The following is a 22,128-nucleotide window of genomic DNA, read 5'->3' on the forward strand; positions in this document are numbered from 1 at the left end:
CGAAGTTATAGACATATGTAATACCGTACTACTGTAGTTGTGGTGATTGAATCAGTAGACATCGTGTAAACAGTCACATGACTTGTGTTCTCGGTTATTTGTAATATTGAGAAAGTGTACAGCACCTACAATAAAAGCCTTTTCTGGCAAACGGTATTTGTTATAATATAATACGAACGTCCGGCTATCAGAAAGGTTAGAGAATTCTAACCGCACGCAACAATAGAGTCAGATACTAATGTAGTAGGTTAACTAAGTCAATAACGTAACGTAAGCTAAGACCGATAAACTCTGCATCTGTATCTGCATCTGTCGGCATCAACCTCTACATCCTAAAACGACCCCAACCTCTACATTTCTGGTGACCCCGACGTTCTACTGACAACCCGACGCTTCGACGTTCTAATAAACCACCGACGTTCTAGTGATCACTGACGATCTTGTGTCAAAAACGACGCGTTCCAATTCTCACACTCCCGCAATTCGCACAGCCGTTCTTCACTGGTAAGTGGATTTTTCACTTTTTATACAACTACTTGCAACCATAGCTTGTAAAGGCATGCTCATCGGCTTGTACCTTATTAAATTAGCTTAAGCTATTCTTATTGTGCTGCATTGTGCTGCAGTTTGAAATAAAAGTTTCTTGTTGTAAAGTATTTTTTGGTTCAATTGTGAACAATTTTTGCGGTGCGCCGCCTAAACATTTTCATCGGTTTTGATAAATGTCACAACCTGTGCCGACACAACGAAAAGTTACTTCGGTGCCTGGCAAAGCTAAGACAGAATACCACATGAGCACACGATCAACCGACCGTTCCAACGAGTCAATTAATAATACAACTATGTCGAACGAAAACGGGGAGGGATCTGCAAATACTCCCGATAATGGCATTGCTGGTCCGTCTGGTCTGGGTACTAGTAACCAATTACCAACAAACGCGCAACCACAGAACAATACTTTACGAAACGATTTGTTTTCACACGTTAAACTTCCTACCTTTTGGAAATTTAATCCCGAAGCGTGGATTTCTCACCTTGAACATAAATTTTCTCTTTATCAAATCACTTCTCAAACTAATCGTTACTTGTTGGCGGTAGAGGCAATTCCTGCGAAAGACCTCGCGCTTCTTCGGTTACCTTCGGCGTCAGCACAGAACTGCTACGACATATTGATCAATGAAATCTTGAGAAACTTTGATAAACGTGAGGACCATTTAGATTTTTTGTTGGCGGACCTGACGCTGCACGATCAGTCCCCGAAACATTTAATGCGCGAATTAATGAGCGCAGTAGGTCAAGAGAATCTTACTCCGCCAGTCGTCAAACTAATTCGTGCAAAGTTTCTTAAAGCGTTACCACCAGACGTCGCAATTGCGTTAGCCAGCGTGGAAAATCACGATCTCCAGAACCTTGCAAGCAGAGCCCACGAAATCTTGCTGCTTAAACAACCAAAAACTTCTTCGCACAACCTTTCCCTTGCCATCACTGATACGGATGACATTGACTACCCAATGCAACCGCAAATACAGCAAATTCAATTGTCTAAACCACCGCGCTATACACGATCTAACGCTAACAACGAATCTAAGAGCTCCGGGCAAAGAAATACGAATTTCACAAATCAAAATACGCCAAACCAACGCAATTCATTTAACTCAGCATGGCAACAACGATCACCACGCACAAACAATGGACAGTTTCACAAATCATACAGCAACAACGGGTTTAATCGAGATAATCGCCGACAAAATGGTTCTTTTGCAAACCAACGCAAATATAATTTTTTACATTCATCCCCCACATTTCAGAAACCAGACTACCAACGTAGCAATTACCCTTGCGCGTCTGATGCTTCTAATGGTTTATGTTATTACCACGCCCGCTTCGGTAGGGATGCGCGCCGCTGTCACCCAAGTTGTAGCATGTGGGAGAACCAATCCCGCCCAACAAAAAACGCGTGGCGATCGACGCAACATTAACCCCGTCAGTCCCGTCGATCGCATCATCAATAAAAAGAGGCTGCCCCTTGTTAACTGTATATGATCACGCCAATAGTATTCACTTTTATGTAGATAGCGCGGCAGCAACTTCTCTTTTGTCCGCTAGTTTAGCTGACGTATCAAACCGCAAACCGCAAACACCGCTTTTCGCTGCTAACAGCACGCCAATTACTACGTATGGCACTACACAACTTAATGTTTCCCTTCATCCTCGTTTTTCTTATCCCTTTGAATTTGTGCTTGCGGACACACCTTTTTGCATATTGGGGCTGGATTTCCTCACTGAATACAACTTTGTTTTGGATCTTAAAGCCAAGCATCTGATAGATGTACCGAACCAACAGCAATATACGTTAGAGCCTGTTGAAAGTGATCCTGTTCGCATATCCATTCTCAGCCAGATAGATCCTGTTGCAGACCTTTTACATCAATTTCCAGACTTGCAAAAACCCATGTCAGCTGTTAAACCAGTGAAGCATTCCATCGTTCACCACATCCATACCACAGGTTCTCCTGTACGTGCACGTCCACGTCGATATAGCCCAGAAACAATGCAGATCTTGAAGAAAGAAATTGACAGCTTGCTGGAGCGAGAAATTATCCGCTACAGTGATTCTCCTTATGGAAGTCCGGCCTTGCTCGTTCCTAAAGGCTCTTCTGGCAATAAATATCGTCTTGTCGTTGATTATAAATTAGTCAACAAACAAACAATCGACAGCTGTTACCCTCTTCCGTTCTTACATAGTTTTTCCGAGGTTTTGTATGGTAAAACTGTCTTCTCTAAATGCGACCTCCAAAACGCCTTTCATCAAATAAAAGTGGCTCCAGAAGATGTCCATAAAACGGCGTTTGTTTGCCCCCTAGGACAATTCGAATACACACGACTCCCATTCGGTTTGTCGGGGGCCCCAAGGACCTTTTCCAGACTAATAGGGGAAGTAGTACGCCCCCTTCAGCACCTTGGAATCTTTGCTTACCTCGATGATATCATCATTGGAAGTAGTAACCTATCAGAACATCTTGAACACCTTAAGTTGCTTTTTCAACGACTTGAGGAATTTGGCTTAACGCTCAATTTAGACAAAAGTGAATTCAACCGCGAGTCTCTTGACTACCTTGGCCATCACATAAATTCTGAGGGTATACGACCAACTCAAGAAAAAGTGCAGGCCATTCTTGATTACCCACAGCCACAAACCTGCAAACAGCTGAAACGTTACTTGGGAATTTATTGCTATTATTTTCGCTTTCTGAAGCATTGTTCCACAACCTTACAACCGCTTTACAAGCTAGTTCCGAACAGTCGCAGCAAACGCGCGGCCCCTTTAACATGGAATGTCGAAGCCGAATGCGCCTTCGCCAGCAGCAAACAAGCTATTGCAAATGCTAGCACTTTAGCGTTTCCGAAACTCCATGCTCCAACTTATCTAACAGTTGACGCTTCGTTGACCGGTATTGGAGCGACATTAGAGCAATTGCAAGGAAATCAACTTGTTCCTTTGGCCTTCTTTTCAAGACAGCTGAACGCTACTCAACGTAAATACAGTTGCTTTGACCGAGAGCTGTTGGCCGCTTACAAGTCAATACGTCATTTCCGCTACTTCTTGACAGGCCGACAATTCACTTTGCGTACAGACCATCTCCCTCTGGTTTCAAGTCTCAGTAAGCTCTCCGAACATTACTCTCCAAGACAGTTCCGGCAATTGTTGTTTGTTTCAGAATATACAACAACCATTGAGCACATCAAAGGCTCTGCCAATGTTGTGGCGGACCTCTTGTCAAGGTCTCAACCTTCGGCACCCAACATTAATACTCTTTCGGACGTTCCGCCTCCTTTAGAGTATGAGAAAATAGCACAAGCTCAAGCCAATGATCCTGCTATTCAAAGACTACGCACCGCAACAACATCACTCAAACTCCAGGACTGCAAGCTGCCCAATAAGGACCTTACCATCCTTTGTGACGTGTCCACTGACACAGAGCGTGTTCTAGTTCCTTCCTCCTTCCAACGTCAAGTATTCCTGCACTTACATAATTTATCGCATCCTGGAAAAAAAGCCACAATTAAGCTCATCAAGGAAAGATTTATATGGATAGGGATGTGTAAACAAATCGCTACCTGGGTTCAACAATGCCCAAACTGCCAGGAAGGAAAAATTTTCCGCCACACTAAAACCGCACCGGGGAAATTTAAAATTCCCTACGGACGATTTTCTGATGTTGCAATTGACTTGATTGGACCACTACCAACTTCACACGGTTACAAATACATCCTTACCTGTATCGACCGATATACGCGTTTCGTTCAAGCGATACCAATCCCTGATGCCACCACGGAAACCGTTGCTGCTTACTTTGTTAATCTCTGGTGTTCCTTGGTCGGTGTTCCAATCATCCTCACAAGTGATCGTGGACCATGTTTCATAAGTTCCGCTTGGGCAGAAATTATGCGCTCGCTTGGTATTCAACACAATCTGACTACAGCTTACCACCCCACTTCCAATGGAATTACAGAACGCGCAAATGCAGAGATCAAGCGCGCCATCAAGTGTTCAGACGAACCTGAACGTTGGTTTCACAAATTAGGTTTTATTGTCTTGGCTCTGCGTAATCGCTATCTCCAGGATTTGAAATGTACACCTGCTGAGTTAGCTTTTGGACACACCTTACGGCTCCCAGGTGGTTTCTTTTCTGATTCCAAGCTTGCCTCTGCAGTTCCTACATCCAGCTACCTCGGTGCCTACCGAGACTTCATCAACGACCTTCAGTTTACTCCAACGACCGCTCATACAAAATTCATGCAGTCCTACGTGCATCCGGATTTGAAACATTGTGACCGCGTTTATGTTAGATGCGATCATGTCAAACGTGCGTTAGAACGCCCTTATGTTGGTCCTTTTCCAGTATTGGAAAGATACGAAAAATATTTTGTAATATCCCGTCATGGCAAACCGGATCGCGTCTCACTCGACCGTCTCAAACCTAGCTATACAATTGATATTGATGCTCCCTTACCATCATCCTCCTCGCATCAACAAAATTTTTCTTTGCAGACTCGACACCCTGCTCCTCAGTCATTCTCCGCTACTTCAGCGAAACAGCAAACGACACCACCTACTGTCACTGCTCCTGCTTCTATAAAACCGCCTGAAGTTGTAAAGACTTCTCGGACTGGTCGCAAAATCATTCCACCGAAACGGTTCTCTGACTAAACAACACAACATGTTCGTTTGTCTGCTGCTTACATGTTTCTTTTTGTTCACATCCGCCGCTCAGACGAATCTTCATCCGGATACACAGAAATTTCTGTTATGTCAGCGTTCGCATTCTCTCGGGTTATATACCTTTGATGACGACATACATTGTCAAACGCAGACACCCTTCTCCATACACAACTGCTCTGCTACCGTGTTTGCTCCAGATCTGCATCTCCAGAAGATTCCTGCAACAGTTTGCACTTCACAGATTACTTCCTGGAGCACTACTTACTTCTTTTTTGGGAGTTATCAAAAATCGGCCAACACCTTTGACGCACACCCACCGTACAACCCAGAATGTTCGTCGTGGAATAAAACCAACGTTTCATCACATGGACCGCTGATCCTGTCTAATCCTGCGGCGTACTCAACACGCAATGCAGTCCATTATAAGTTTGTCTGGCCGACTTCAGCTTCTGGAACAGTAACAAACGACTTCTTGTTTCACACTACAATTTACTACGATTACGTCACGGACACAATGACGTCGTCTCTTGGATCTCTTGCATCGTGCTCAATCGGGCGTGGATACTGCTTAACGGGCAATCGTATGTTTATATGGCGAGTACCTTCGCATATCAACTGCCCACCAACCAAGCCTCTCGGGACTCACAAGATGCTCCTCCATTACAACTCTACGTCCTTATATAGAGTTTCCTTACCTGATCTCGGGATCTCGGTACATCACTGGAGGAAATGCTCCTCTCGTGCGAAAAACTGCTATGGCAAACACATTCACTGCGACAACAACAACTTTATCTTTCGCTACCAACAATGTACAGAGCTCGACAGACTCGCTCTTTTTCGTCCTAACCGGCTAAGGCGTGCCCCTTTTCGAACGCCATACTCTCAATTCGAGCGACTTTTTGCAACCTTCGACACGCAACAGGACGACCTTATTTCAGAAGTTCTTACTACCTTCAACGAAGAGAACAAGTTCCTACATTGCCAACTCACGAAGCTAATTGGCACACTCTACAAAGCAATTGGGAAGATCTTCCCTACTGAGATACTCACTACTACTCTTGGACATCAAACCATGGGTTCCAGCCTTGGAGATTTTATGTCCAGAGCAGCATGTCACTCTATCAACGGTACCGTCTTACCGTCACTTGCGTACCGAAACGCATTCAGCCAACGTCCTCTCATCAAATATCGCGATCAAAACGGCCACAGTCAATACGGCCAACTCATTTCAGACAACATTGTCTTACCGGGAGTTCACCTGCTGGAATCGTATCGACCAGCAAGAAGTTTTGTCTTCCGAGTTCTGGGACACACTGTCCTGTATCACAACTATACTTTATCGCACGAACATGTGCAGGTGCATCAACTCAACTTACCTTTGTCGCCTATACACGTCAACTACAAGGCACCCGACTACGAGAAAATTCTCAACGAGCTACCTGACTCTGACTCGTTTACTGATCTTCAATCGCTGCTCAGCTCTATGTCTGAAGCCAACCTTCTCAAGGAACAAATGCGACATGTCATGACAAGCCTTACTACTACTGATGAAACTATGATCAACGGATCCTACGTCGCAGACACATTCGCACACGCCGCGAAACAAACGCTACTCCTTGCTCTGTCGCAGATTACGAATCCATTTCTCTCAGCCCTTATATTCATCCTGCAACTCCTTGCCATGATGTGGGCCCTCTTCCATACCATCGGGTTTATCCGATCGTCTCCGCACCATTTGCAGTATGCCAGATCCCTTGTATCCCGTTTCCGCGCTTGGCGCCACCAACAGCAGGCGCCAGTTGCAAGACCACAACTACCACAACCGCTGCCCTTGCCTCGGCGTTCTCGTGATGAACCGTCTCCGTCCGGATCTGCTGATGACGCACCGCCCGCTTCATCTTCTCGTGATAATTTCGCGAGCACCCACACACTTTAAGTTTCACTATGTGTATCACCTTGCTTCAATACCGATAATGTCCTTTGCATGTACAATTTTGCCGTTTTCCCTTGTCGCCGCTTTCGATTTTGTAACCGTTTTGCTTCGTTGCATGCTTAGTAGCTTATTCTTGTGCTAGTATCGTTTTCACTTTTCCCGCCTTATTGCATGCTAACTATTCCTGTGCATGAGTTTAGCTGTTTCAACCCACCTCAATAGGGGGAGGTGCAGTTGCAAAAAATTTACCCTCTACCCCTTTAGTTTCTCCACAGACTTTGCTGCCACTACCATTGCTGCCAAAACCACTTCAGTATGTCGACGGTATCTGATTCCTCCGCTGACGTTCAAATTGACGAAATCACTTCAGTTACTGAGATGATTCCCGACTCACCCGATTCACCGGTTCAACAATCATCTCCCGCTCCGTATGTGCCGATCGTCAGACCTGGGGAGCAAGGCGCTCCTGCCCCCATGCCCCAGAGCGCTGATCTAGCAGATATACAAGCTACGGTGTTACAACCAGTACATAGACTATTTCGGCCGTTTAAAACAACCGTTACAATGCCGACCCTTGCGGTTCCTGCGCCGCCAACCACTTCGGCTGAGGATCTACTACTTTGGTTCCAGCAGCTGGATGAACTGTTCCAGCTGGTTCCTGATTTTGAGTTTATGAGCAAAATCCTTACCATGGTAGCAGCCACACCTGCTTTCCACATGGCCCCCTTGATGAAGTATATATCCAACGGGGTTAAGGACAAAACCCTGGAATACGAACAGTTCAAACAATTTTTGCATGCCCGGTTAATCTTGGAGATACCCTCCAACATGTAGCTATATTACCATCAGTTATTTTAAGCATATGTTACAGTTCATTCATTTGTATATAACTTCAGTTTTTTGTTTGTGCTTGCTCGCCATTGCCACCTTCAGTACGTTACATGTTAATTGTCATCTTTTTCCTTCCGTAGCGGGGGAGGAATGTGGCGGCTTGGCTCGCTTTTGTAAAATCCTTACGTCTTTCGTAGAAATGTGTTTTCCAGAACAATTGGAGTTTTTAAACTTTCAGTCCCGCCACATCATTCTTATGAAAGAGTTTTCCAGCTAGTAAATGGAGTTTAAAACTTGCCTTTTCAGAACACTGCAAACTACCGTTGGTATATTTGAAAACTTGCTACGAATAACTTCGTGTGAAAGCTCCTTATTTAGTACGTTACCAGGTCGCTTCCAAGTAACTGTTTCCAACCTAACCAAATTTAATTTGCATTGCAAACACACCGATTTTCACGTTCACACGCTTTGAAATGTTCATGCCTTTTTTGTCATATATTTCCGCCACATCGCAGCACGTTTTATAAGCTTGAACTTTTGTGTGAGACTCCCTCAGAGCCTCAGAACCTCAGTCACAGACGCGAAGTTATAGACATATGTAATACCGTACTACTGTAGTTGTGGTGATTGAATCAGTAGACATCGTGTAAACAGTCACATGACTTGTGTTCTCGGTTATTTGTAATATTGAGAAAGTGTACAGCACCTACAATAAAAGCCTTTTCTGGCAAACGGTATTTGTTATAATATAATACGAACGTCCGGCTATCAGAAAGGTTAGAGAATTCTAACCGCACGCAACAATAGAGTCAGATACTAATGTAGTAGGTTAACTAAGTCAATAACGTAACGTAAGCTAAGACCGATAAACTCTGCATCTGTATCTGCATCTGTCGGCATCAACCTCTACATCCTAAAACGACCCCAACCTCTACAGTTTCATCAAGTTGCAACTGCAGCTAGATTGCAGCTTGCAGAAATGCTAGTTGCAGTTTTATTATGAACAATGTTTCAGTAACTAAATGGCGCATGTTTCCACAATTCATATAGTGGTATTGGATGTGGCTCCCAAGCCACTACAGGTCTACGCGTAGGCTATAGTTATATGGCATAAGCTTTAAGCTAAACGCCTACGCCTAGGCTATAGTTATACGGCACACACCGCTGCAAGCTGTACGGTACCGGAACGACCTTACCTGCTTTCAGCGATGGGGTTTCCCACGAATCATATTTCTGCCGAAGTAAAGTTCTCCCCATTCCAAATGCAAATCGTCTTACTCTAAAGTTAGAAGTGCATACTTCCTACCATTCCAATGGGAAAAAATTACCGTACTCTGGCCCATTTTAATGGGCGGATAGTAGACGAATGGGGTGAGAACTCAGTATTTTGAGAAAAACCCTACTGCTTAAATATCTTAAATATACTGGCGTTGTTGTAGTAGTTTGTGATTGTTCCATAGACAATGCAATAATCAGCGTTCTAATGTTAGCAGTATTTCATATTGCAGAGTTTAAAATTATCGTCTCTTCAAATCAATATGTCTGAAAAGTTCAACAAATTACCACTGCAAAGTTGTGTGACAGAGTTTAAACCATGGTCAAACGAAATAACGCGGAAGCGCTATCATAACTTTGTAAACATTAAATCGTTTTGTTCAAACCAGTTAGTCCGGAAGTCTAGATAGGTTACCGTCTATCGTGCTATATCTGCCACCACAGCTTGTTAGCAGTAGCATATTAATTATATTAGAGGAATAGTAAATGCTCTTAACCCGTGCGGCTCGTAGCTATTTTGTTAGGGTTGAGTTTTTATTGAAGCGTGAATAAGCAGGAAACAAGGCCATCATACAGATAAAAAATTAAAGTGAGATGCAAGTCCATAGACAAGCCGGCCTTAAATTGAAGAGTGGTTGTCAGTAAGTATACTGGGGAAAGGGTTTTTAACAATATGTAGTTGGTCAAGCAGTTATTGCTAAAATTGTATCGCCAATTTGACCTGCCTTTTATAACGAATACAAGAATCATTATGACGAAACAATAAAAAAACGATATTGTTGATCACTGGGGTTTGTATTACGGTATGTGTATGTGTAATTTGTATTAAATGGGTTTGTTTGTATAGTAAGTTAGCTGACGGGTTTTGGATGGAATACGTCTCTATAGGTAGGTAATTAGTATCAGGTAATTTTTACTTTCAGCATAGGAGAAAGTATATAATTGGCTAGGCCAGCATTTACATTTACTAGGGCAAATACACCAGCAGCAAGTTAGTTTAACCTTATTTTACACAAAATATTCTTCTTATACACTTACGTTCGCTATAATTATGCCTTTAACTCTTTACTTATCTGTCACAGGACACATTCTATTCATACTTGATCCTAATATCTAATTTATCCCTATTGTTTTTGATATGGTGACGTAATAATATTCGCCATCTTTGTCATAATTAAGCGATCAATTTGCGTTTTTGCCACTTATTTGTGGCAATAACTGCTTAAGCACTACATATTAGTACAGGTCTTCTCACCAGTTTGTTTTCCGACAACTACTCTTTGCTTTATTGCCAGCATGTTTTCTGACTAGCAATCACTTTAAAAGTGTTCATTTTTAGTATAATAATTTACAGTGGGTGGAATATGCGAAATAATTGTTCGCAAGCTTATACCACCTCAAAATATGACTAAGACAATCCTGCAGGTGTTGGCTTCGAAATGTAATGTGGACACGAATTTGAGTCTGTTCTTGTAACAAGACTTCTGTTATAACATTTTGTAAAACGGGGAAAAACGTTTGAAACGAATGACGGATACTATTATTACTAACTATCAGCAATATGATATCATCATATTTGACGTATGCTTTTGACGTTAATGTAAAAATGTTTCTCTAACAAAAAATCGTCGAAAGAGTTATGTTAGCTTCCGCAGATGCTATTAGAACAAGTTTGCTTCAGCAGCCCAACGCACTGACAGACTGGGCTAAGTATAACATTTGCTAAGAAACGTCTCCAGAAGCCCTACTGTGTCTTGGGCCGGAACCAAAAGTAAATGGGTGGATAAAACGTCAGGTTACAAAACATTGTTGTTGAAATTGGCAAGGTTCCACCTTTTTCGAAAAATTTCATCATTTTTTTCAATTCAGAGCCCTAACTATTGAAAAAGTTTACCTTTTATATCTTTTTTGTTCGATTAGTTTTAACCACAGTTAATAATATCAATTTTTTACTAATGGTCATGGAAGAATATGAGAATTGTATTGTGAAGTTTGGAAAATTTAGGGGATGTACTTACAAGTATGTGGCAGAAAATCACTTCATGTACGCAATGCACACTTATCACAAGAATAAGAATATCGAAGAAGAATTTCGTCAATATCTCAAGGAATATCTCTTCCTGGATACTACGAAAGACCCATTATTGAAGAATGCTTGGTATCAAGATCCTAGAGCAGAAGTGTTACAACGCTTGGATCTGGAGCCAAATTTGTTTGAAGAAGAAGATAGTGATGAAGATGAAGAAAGTGACGAAGAGGAAGAAGTTTTGGAATCCGTGACAACTAGCGAAGTAACCAAACAGGAGTACATCTCGAAACTTGATCAAGAATTGATTAAAGAACAAGGAGCCGATTTGATTATCGGAAAGTCTTTTGGTAATAATATGTATCTTCTGCTACCTGAGGTTGTAAATAGTGCGTTGGCATTACACAAGAAGTTTCTCGAAAATAGGAGATCTGACATGAGATACATCAATCTGGGAATTCCTAGCAAAGTGATAACACTTTACTGGGTAACTTGTAAGACCCCCGACATTGAAAAAACACCAGGTTACAAACTAATAACTGGAAAATGGATGCTGTTTTTTGACCGAATCAATGAAAACGAATTCGGTCTAACAGACTTTGACATTAACTTTCAACAATTGCGAGACAACATCAAAAATCTTAACATAAGATGTAAAGCTTCTACGCGTCGGCCAAATCCAACTTCTTCTTCAGACAGAATGGGAGTAATTATTGTGTACTGCAGAGAAGAAGACCGCAATGACGTTCTCCTAAGAGTGGCAGATACCTTAGGTCTAGAGAGAAAAAAGAAATATAATTGGAAAAGCGACGCCTCGACTCTTCAGAATAAATATTTGGTGAATGGAGACCGGGCTTCAGACTATTTTATTTGGCTTGATGATTTTTACAACAAACCCAGCGCATAAAATATTCTGGCCGCATTTAGTGCAGGGTCATTCAGGCGCAATTTGCTTGTAAAATTTTTGAAGTAAATCTTAACTTCGTTGTGTTTATGCCTAAGGTTATGACAAGGTATTATATGTAAGCATATGCTTACTTGAACGATAATTTAATGAACTTGATATTCCATTTAATTTAATTGTAATAAGGAGTAAACTTAAGCATGTGTTCGAACACGACTCAAAGTTCGACTAAAACGTCTTCATTTTTAATAGCCCTTGCTGACCCGTGCTTCACCCAACATTTCACAGAGGCAATTTGCGTCCTTTGTCTGGGCCTTCAGGTGCCCTAACTAGGCCTTTGAATGAGCGAAGAACATTTTATTTATATCTGCTATTAATTGTCATCGATGCCTACGTTTTAAAACTAATCAGGCGCTTTACTACAAGCATACGTGTCTTCGAACGTAACAGACGTGTAGGCGACAATAAGCATTTTTAAATGATTCACGCGGAACTGTGCTGCGTTGTACAGCGTCAGCTGTATGACCTATGTCCTATGCAAAACCGCTCAATGTATTTTATGCGTTATGTTAAACAAACTATTGGATTGCTTCAGATGGCGTTAGCTATGAAATCTAGGTTACCGGCTTTTGCTTGTGAAGATGGATTTGAATTTTTATATCAAATTGAAATTACAGTTTACATTTCCAGCTAGTTCCTGTTTATCTGATACCGAAAAATACACTTTGTGATAAAAACAAAATATAGCTACCCATAAATTATACTCGTTGTTAAGCAAAATTTTGCTTATCTCATAGTGTAGCATAATTCTGGATGATATGTGAATATTTTCGTTAAAATTTTGTAGTTTTTATTTTCCATTTGCTTTAGAAGGTTAAAGAGTGAAAATTACAATCTCTCTAATTTTGACAGATTAAAATGTGTTTCTACCAATCAGAGGTAATGATTTTGGCATGTAAAGTATTGAATTGTTGCTTCAGTTTGACAACTGATTATATAACTGATAATTAAAGTGATAACTTTATCCGTTATGTAGGGGAGACCGGGGCTAGTTGGAAAACGGGGTTAGTTGAAAAATTGCTGTTTTAGTATTCCCCGAACATCTTTGTAAATCTTTACTGCCCCTTAGTGATTGACAACAATGTTATCTATTCGCCATGTTAATTTTATTGGTCTAAGAGCAGAAGCAAAAGAGTGGTACAAGTTTTTCTGTTTTTTATACTTTGAACTAAAATTCAAGCTTGTTGGTAAATATAGTGTAACATTGTGCTCTAGAGAGATAAGTGAAAGTTCATTGGTCTATATTGACCGTAGGTGCCATGGTACCAGAAAAGGTAGAGGCAATTAAATTACCTGGTTTACCTGGCTACAAAAAAGTAATTTTTCTCTCCCATGTGCATATGGGGTTAGTTGGAAAAATTTAAATGGGGTTAGTTGGAAAGTAAGACAATGCCAAAGAGCATGGCATTGTCTTACTCTCATTTCCACCCCACTGCTCTCATAAGCTGCAGCTGCTAGATAGGGCTGTTTATGGGCCTTTCAAGCGTTATTACAACAGCGCTTGTGACTGCTGGATGAAACAAAATCGAGGAACAACAATGACTATTTATGACATCCCTGATATGGTAGGGAGAGGTTTCCCCAGAGCATTCACACCAGTAAACATACAATCAGGGTTCAAGGTTGCTGGGATCTATCCATTCGACAGTGACATTTTTACTGATGCAGAATTTCTGCCTTCCGATGTGACTGACATGTCTATCCCGATGGGTGTTGCTGACAGTGCCAGCACACAACCAACAGACCAGCAAGCAACCAGCCAACAACACCAAATATCAGATAGGTCTTCATCATCAACAATTGATTGCCCTATGAATGTCACAGCTGAAAGCATAAGGCCATTTACAATAGCTGCTCCCAGAAAGAGGAAATCCAACATAAATCGTGGAAGAACCAGAATTTTAACTGATAACCCTGAAAAACAGGAACTTATGGCACAGGTTGAAAAAAAGACAAGTAAGAAAATTTGTAAATGCTTGATAAATGCTTCAAAGTCTGACTCTGACAAAGCACCGCCGCCACTCTTATCAGATGAAGAGGACTGCTCAGTCGGGAGTACAACAGACGATGAAGAAATGACAAAGGTTAATCAACCAAGTGACATTAAAGAAGGTGAATTTGCACTGGTCAAATTTTCTGCAAGAAAAAGTATGCAGTGCTACGTTGGAGAGAGATGTAAGTGATGTTTTTGAAGATGGGGACGTAACCTTCAAATTTTTGAAGCGCTCCAGTCACTTTAAATTAGCGAGTGAACACCCCTGGTTTATTTTTTCTACGGACACTGACGAATCGGAATTCACTCAAAATTTAAAAGACATTGTGTTCAGATTTCCTGTTCCTTTCAGCAGAAGAGGAACGAAACGCTGTCAGCAGAAATTTGTCTTCCCTGTTGACTTGTCGGGCTACAATCCACAATAGATTGATTGACATTCAAAGAACAGACACTTTTGAATACTGTATATAACAAATCGATGTATGTTCCAACTAACCCCGTGTCGTTTTCCAACAAGCCCCGGCGTCGGGGTTAGTTGGAACACGTGACTGATGTCTGAAAAATTAAAGTTTGTGCGTAAACCTGTAACAATTTCTGGTCAGTCTTTTGTAATAAGTTGTAGATCATCGTAGTCATTATGCCAGACTAGATAAAGGTTTCGAAGATCATTCTGAATTTTGGTGGTTTAAATTTTCCTAAAATTTTTTCCAACTAACCCCGGTCTCCCCTACATACTTTTATAAACGAAAATAGGGTCTCTTTTCATTTGCAAAGTCCCATTGATTATTGCAAATATAAGCTCGAACTCGACCGTTTCATAAACTTATTTTATTACCTTTTATTGTCCGTGTCAAGTGACACATGTTTGTCAAAAGATTTAGTGTGATTTAAACCACATGATTTAGTGTGCTAGCAGCAGTTTAACTTGTCTTCTTCATTTTTTAAACAATAGGTCGTAAAGTAGGGTTAAAAGTCCTTCTTTTTCTTCTGCTTGCCAGCTGCAGACCAACCATCATCAGTTTAAATTACATCAAAGATTGAAATAACCAGATATACCAGAAAAAGACCAAAAATGTATTACTAAGTGACGTGAATGTACCAATGTACAGTCGTTCTAAAAACTTGAACCTGTTGGGCCTACAGTCATAGTCTTATTCTGTCGTTGTTAGTATACCATAATGAGTTCCCGTTTTTTCACGTTGCCATATTATTAAAGGAATATTAGAGCCGTGTATAACACGAGAGAAAAAAGTCACGAACACAGGTTAGACTGAAAACGAAAGACGTTTATAAGTTTGCAGAAAAGTTTCTGGGACAGAAACTTTCACGACAGTAACAGAACGATTAGCTAAGACTCGCGTTGAGTTACAGTCGAAGTCCAAGGGTATGATACAGCAGAACAGCAGTAAAAACGCAAGAACTACTTTCTAAAAATATCGCGGTTGTATGATTTCTGGACACGTAAGCAAAGTGTACAGTATTTTGTTGGCTTAATTAAAAGTAGGGGTATATGTCTATATGAATGCTGTGCGGGTAAACCTTAACGGCATATAGACTTGTAAGGAAATTGCCATTCTCGGAGGTAAGTGGTCAGAAATTAATGGGAGTTCTTATTAAAAGATGCTGTAACAAAGGTTATTTTGTAGTGAATTGTAGTTCAGCGTAAACTGTTTCCTGGTTTTATTCGTTTAAACGTCTTTTCAGTTATTGCGTTGGACGGTTAACACAAATAGCATAACCGTCGAGTATGTTGACGTACGTTTTTCGACAACCCTATCCTAACCGGGCTCGCGACTTTACTATTTTAACTAGGTTGTGGCCGACCCTGCACACACATTTTCAATCGTTAATTACTCGAAAACTATACGTCGTAAAATGATCGGATTTTTACAGGTTAGTAGCAAAATCATCTGGCTTCCTGTATACATCATAATTGTAAAACTAAAGAAAGTACATTTAGTGTAAATTAAGTATTTCTACAAGTGATACATTTCTAGAAGTTTTCCTTGTTACGCCGCGCCTCCGCTGTGCGGAAAACCAGCTGACCGCGAAAAGAGAACACAGGAGAACAATTAGTCGAATTAGTTGTGCGTGAATGAGTAAACGAAAACGATACGCTTCAATGCGTGGAGAGAGCAAAATTATGAAAATATGACAATATCTCAAAAATTACAAAATCCAACTTTATAAAACAAACATGGACAGATAGCTAAACATTTTTTAGGAAAAGTCACCAAATTTCAAGTTTCTACAGCAAACAATGCAACTGTACGCCACGTTTTGCTGTGACTGTGTGCAGGAGAGGCCAAGCTTAGTTAAAATAGGGTTAAGTTGTGGATGTCTAGTTTGTTATAAACTTTGCTGTTCAATGTGTCTATGAAGTAGTCTATGGTGGATCGGTAAATAACTTATAATTATATGATAGATAGATAATATTGATTTCCTATATTAGAAAGCAAATCACAGTTATGATTGTACAATGTACAGTGTCCGTGTAAATCTAACTAGCCCAGGGCTTCTCAAACTTTTTTGTTCTGCAACCCCATTTTAGAAAAAAAATTTCTATACGACCCCTTGATGTTAGCCTACACATTAACAATAGGGGAAGTGGTCATTTAATGACCTCGAACCCAGGTCATGAAAATTTGAAAAGGCGCCACTTTTCGTAGGTTACGTTCCATAGGAGCCAACCCACTTCCTAATTCCTATACGACTCACAGCTTACAGGCCACATCATCTGCAGACCACTATTGCAACCCACGATGCAAAGACAGGCGTCACCAGAGAAGCCTGGGTCGAGATGAAAGAGGTCATGGCTCACATTAATGATATTAAAACAATAAACGTTCCACCACAAATGTCAAGTAGTTTTTGCGAGCTGGTTGGCGTTTGTTTAAATCAGTCGAGAAAATGCTGAACGGATTTTCCTTTAGTCTGCGGCATTCTTTAGATTTTTTCCCTTGTTTTGGGACTTGTGCAGTGGTTAAATTTAGTCGTCAGGCTTGTTTCGATTTGACTTTATGATGTATATAGGTATGCAAAATTGCAAATCAACTGTGAAACAACATATTAAATGAAATTATGTGACTTCAGTAACTATATGTTTGCATTTACTCGCAAGATATAAATTTCCCAGAACATGTCGGAAAATATTGCGTCTCTGAAAAGCAAGCGAACAATTTCTTGTCAAACATTTACAACTGCGTTTCGTGTCGCTATTATGTTTATTTATGACGTGTTTTCCTGTGTTCGCTTATAGCAGTTGTTTGTATTTAAAGCAATGGTAACGCCCAATATAATTAGTTAATTACTCTTCTAGTATATCCCAGACTAATTTGGGCCTTCATCATCTAGTATGCAAATCCCTGTTTCGTGATGTTGTTCTAGTCGTTAGTGGAATTGGAATTGGAATATATTGCGATATCAATTTAAAACGAACATTTATATGGTAAAACTTAGTCGAGCTGAATGCAAGTTTAATTTTAGCACAATTCTGGCTGCGGAAGATTTCATGACCGATAGACACTAGACTCATTGAATATAGCCAGAACAACTCCAGCTATAAGCACGTAACCATGAACTATAAGAATATCTCAACACCAATCCAAACACACCAATAGGTTCCAACGTTTAGGTACAATAACCAGCACCATTTGGTAATAATTTGACATACCGTTCTGATTCGCTTAAGTATTTTCTACATGTTGGAACCTTTCTTCTTCGATAGTAATGCAACCCGAGAAACGCCATTTATTTGGAATCTTGTAGCGTATTAATGAATCTCGGAGTGGTTCAACGAAGCTTATTCTCACTATTCCTGTATGCTGAACTCAAGCTAGTTTTTAGCCGTTTTCTTCCAAGACGAACCTCCTTGATGCTAAAGCATCTGGTCAGGATACTGCAGTGAAACATGCAATGAAATGAATGCAATGAAACATGCTGCACTCAAGATAAATTTTGCTGCATTAATTTCTATAGTTCAGATGAAAAATGGACCGCACAGAAACTAAGAAGACACACACAGTAGCGTAAATAGCTAGCAGACCAAGCTAGTTGTTTGTGCCAGCTGCAATTGACAACCAATTTACTTGGTGGTTTATAGATCCAGGAAGCGATAATAATCTTTTAGCCAGATACAAGTTTTCCAAATTATTACAAAACTATTACATGCAAACATTGGATAACCCCATATTTGTATATTTAGTCTTGTGTCAAAAGTTTAAGTCCCGATTTGTTTATCAACACTTTACTGCAATTAGCAGTAGATCAGTTAAAAATTCTGAAATTTTAATGTTTTATTACACTCCGTTTTAGCAGTTTAACGCTTTAGCAATCTAACGCTAAAACGCTTGCTGTGAGACTACAAAAAGCCGATAAACAATTGCAAGAACGCCCTCGTGTTAACGCCAGTGCGATAGAAGGGCGCTTTGGAAATTAGTAATGTATACAGGCTTACTAAGATACAAGTATGTTTATTCGTAATTAGTAATTACTATGGAACTCTTACCAGCAAACTCTGGATAACTTCATGTTTTTGTTATGGTCATGTTTTAAAAGTTTAAGTACTGACTTGTTTATCAACATTTTTTGACAAACAGCAGTATATCAGTTGAAATATGTGTGTTTCTGTAAGCTACTATTATTTGTATTTTTAATGTAGGCTCATAGGCGTCAGGTATGGTTCTGCTGGGTACACGCGGCTGACCCAGAAATCGTGCTTGGGTCTACCGTAGTGGCTATGTTGCGTACCACCGCCATAGAGCAGAAAACCAATGAAAGCAAAGGTTAAAATCTGCTAACACGATAGTGTTTTTAACTTGTGAGGAAATATCGGCAAACCTTAAATACGCCCAGTTGTGGTGTAGTTGTTGTCAAGCTGTTCGGTTGCGCTCATGCAAAGGATAACAACCGGCTTTCATTAGCGTTAACTCATTTGACTATGACTAACTTAGTTGTCATTTTGGATCTTGTGTTGAATCTGCCTTCTGGAAATTGGCATTGTTCGCTGCGCAATATATGACACGTGAACAAAGACCGCTTTTTGTGAACACCACGGTAAGCCACAATTCATTCTTCATGAATCAAAAGCTTTTTTGTAAGAATGTATGGTGTGATAGGTATCAATAGCAAATCAAGGAAATCCCATTTTAAAATCTAGGTTTTGAAGTTTGGCAGTCACAAAGATTTTCAAAACTTGACGCCTGTGTGTAGGCTATATATGTGTTTTTATAAATAAAACCAAGTTGTGGTCAATATTTTGCAATGTCTTTAATAAATATGTACGGCCCAAAAAAAGAATATTCTGACATTTTGCGTGCTAGCCAACTACGTCGTGTTTACAGTTTCTCTATCTTACTGCGCAATTTCCTGTTCTACGTATGTGATTGTGTGCACGTTTTTCTATTCTATTCGGTCTATTGTTGCTGTCTAGTTCGGCACACCTCTGCGCAGTGGACGTTTTGCTATTCAAGCTTCCATCTCGTGATGGATCCTTGTCTTTAATGGAGTTGGAATGAATAAGGATACGACGGCAATATAATCAAGATTATTATGGAGAAGGAAGGCATGGAAGGCATGCGCAAGTTTAAGGCAAAAGTGAAACTGCTAAATACCTTGCAAAAACTACTCTGTTTGCAAGCTTCAATGAATATGAATGAATTTTACCTTCTGAATCGCTTTACACAAATCCTATCGTTTTTATTACGTCGGCAGTGGTAAAAAAAAGTTCAATTGTGTACCCTATAACCGTAGATGTAAGTGGTAAGCTTAGTATAAATTGATATTATTTTTGTTTGAAACTACAGAAGGTTAAAGCATGTCTAACATACAACCAACAATATCCTGTTAATGGGAGTTTGAAATATTTTAAAGGTTATTTAAAGGTCTTTCGTTAATTTTATTTTTTAATTTAATTTTTAATTTTGATAATGTTCAATTAATGTTTAATTTTTGTAATTTAATTTTTAATTTTCGTCTTCCTTTAAAGGATCTTCCTTTAAAGGATCTTTCTTTAAAGGATTTCTTTAAAGGAACGATTCAAAAATTCATCGTTCTTTAAAGGTAAAAGGCCTTTCGTTATTTTTTGCATTCACGAGCTTATTCTGTATAATATATTTGTATTTGACTGCTTGTAAAACGGTCACTAAATGATAACTTGGAATATTTTTAAAACCTTCTGGAAGCGTTTGTTGCAAGAAATGTTTTAGAATAAACACCTAATACTTGTTTCATGGAAATAAGAGTTGTACATAAGCACATTGTTGTGGTTCTTACAACATATGCTCACATTTTTCCGCTGCAGATTCTTAATTTTCCTTGTTGCAAATCGCACCATTCTTTGTATGCCAAAAAGACATAGCTATTGTCAAGCATTAGACTAAATATTATTGCAGTTGTTTGTTTTACTACAAAACATCCAATAAAAATCAAAGAAATGAAATCAAGACCCAATACAACCAGTTTATATGTTACTTTGCAACGGTCCCCCCATTAGCCGAACTTTTATACCAAATACTTTTTTTACTTACTTACTTACCAAAATGTTGTTTTTCACGATGTTGAATTTGGCCACGATAGTTAAACTAAATAAAGAATGTGATGCGTTTGTCACTAAAATCTGTTCTTTTACATACCGTGTTTTTAATCGTACAATTTAAGAGTGCGACTTTCACACAAATTAGTACGATTTTATTTACATTAAGCGCGTGAATTGTCATATCAACAACGACATAACATGGTATGTTACTATCTATGACTATCATAATTAATTTTTACATCGATTATTTCAGCTAGAATTAACGACATAAACTAACTTGCAAAATGCCACAGTGGGGAGGTGGAAAAAAATGTGCCCGCTGCGACAAATCAGTCTATTCGAACGAAGAAATACTTTCCGCCGGTGGTTCGTGGCACAAACGCGGATGCTTCACTTGTAAGGACTGTAACAAAAGTCTCGATTCCAACACAGTGGCAGAAAGGAAGGCTGAAGGCGGGGGTGTCGGCGAAATTTACTGCAAAGCTTGTTACGGAAAGCATTTCGGCCCCAAGGGTTATGGATTCGCTGTCGGGCAGCAACCTGATGGATATAGTGCAAGCGAGTAAAGCAAATGAACATAACATCAATTGTCCAGAAGTTTTCTGCAAATATGTCTAAATTCATTATGCATGCATATAATCGGAATAGCGCTTCCCGTACCGTAAATACGCTTCAGTCATTGTGTACGACCGTATACGTGTATATGCCTTAAAAATGCAACATTCCTCTATAAATCACGTTTTATTTTTGCTACTGTAATATAGCTGTTAATTTATAAGTCGACAAATTATAAAATACTAAATATTGTAGTACACTGAGTTGGAAATGATAGATCTAAAGGAGTTAGAAGAGCAAAGAGGCATGAAGAAAAGAGTTATTAAAATTGTTTTAACGAGGTTTTTCCTGGAAAATGTCATGGAATTAGAACAATTGAGTCTGGGCTATAACTACGGTATAAATATATTAAGAGCAATACTTTTAACTGCCTCCCATCCCATACGCTACGGCAGCTACGCTGTGTTCATAGCAAGATGTTTGACGATGAAGTAAAAACGCAATTGTAATCTTTAGAAAGTAGTGAATTTGGCCATTGAATTAGAATTATTTAGCATGTAACCCGCAAGTTGGCCGGTGGATCACCAACAAACATCCTATAAAATAGCCATGTATTAATTTAAGCAAGCCATTTGAAAACCACCTGCTTCACACATACCATACTTGGCGGCTTACGCTATTCCTAGCGTCTCATAGTGCAGCCCAAACCTAATAAAATATCCGTGAAACATACAAACGTAACTTTAATGTTCATTTTCCCACTATTTGTTCTACAAGCTTGTGGCGTATGGG

General features: G+C 39.8%; 2 protein-coding genes and 1 long non-coding RNA gene across 5 annotated transcripts in view; 2 read left to right on the forward strand and 1 right to left on the reverse strand.

The window, feature by feature from the left end:
- LOC143451370 (uncharacterized) overlaps window positions 1–22,128 on the reverse strand; it is an 82,705-nt gene that overhangs the window by 8,685 nt on the left and 51,892 nt on the right. For 2 of the 3 annotated variants that reach the window (XM_076951860.1, XM_076951858.1), the window contains exon 1: window positions 9,185–9,360. The exons of the other annotated variant lie outside the window; for it this stretch is intronic. The gene's annotated coding sequence lies outside the window, so the exon portion shown is untranslated. Of the gene's footprint in view, window positions 1–9,184; window positions 9,361–22,128 lie in introns of those variants that run through there. 3 annotated transcript variants of the gene reach the window in all.
- On the forward strand, window positions 368–8,913 carry LOC143451373 (uncharacterized). Its single transcript, XM_076951864.1, has 2 exons — window positions 368–504; window positions 7,422–8,913. Exon 2 carries the CDS (start codon window positions 7,473–7,475, stop codon window positions 7,989–7,991), a length of 519 nt encoding a protein of 172 aa, XP_076807979.1. The 5' UTR covers window positions 368–504; window positions 7,422–7,472; the 3' UTR covers window positions 7,992–8,913.
- Window positions 17,789–21,034, forward strand: LOC143452697 (uncharacterized). Its single transcript, XR_013115091.1, has 2 exons — window positions 17,789–19,301; window positions 19,678–21,034. It is a non-coding gene; the product is annotated as an uncharacterized LOC143452697 (long non-coding RNA).

The sequence above is a fragment of the Clavelina lepadiformis genome, chromosome 4 (genome assembly GCF_947623445.1).
Source record: "Clavelina lepadiformis chromosome 4, kaClaLepa1.1, whole genome shotgun sequence".
Classification (NCBI taxonomy): Eukaryota; Metazoa; Chordata; class Ascidiacea; order Aplousobranchia; family Clavelinidae; genus Clavelina; species Clavelina lepadiformis.

Excerpts from the sequence above, each read along its gene's own strand:
- LOC143451373 (XM_076951864.1), top strand. The coding sequence starts at position 7,473 with ATGTCGACGGTATCTGATTCCTCCGCTGACGTTCAAATTGACGAAATC.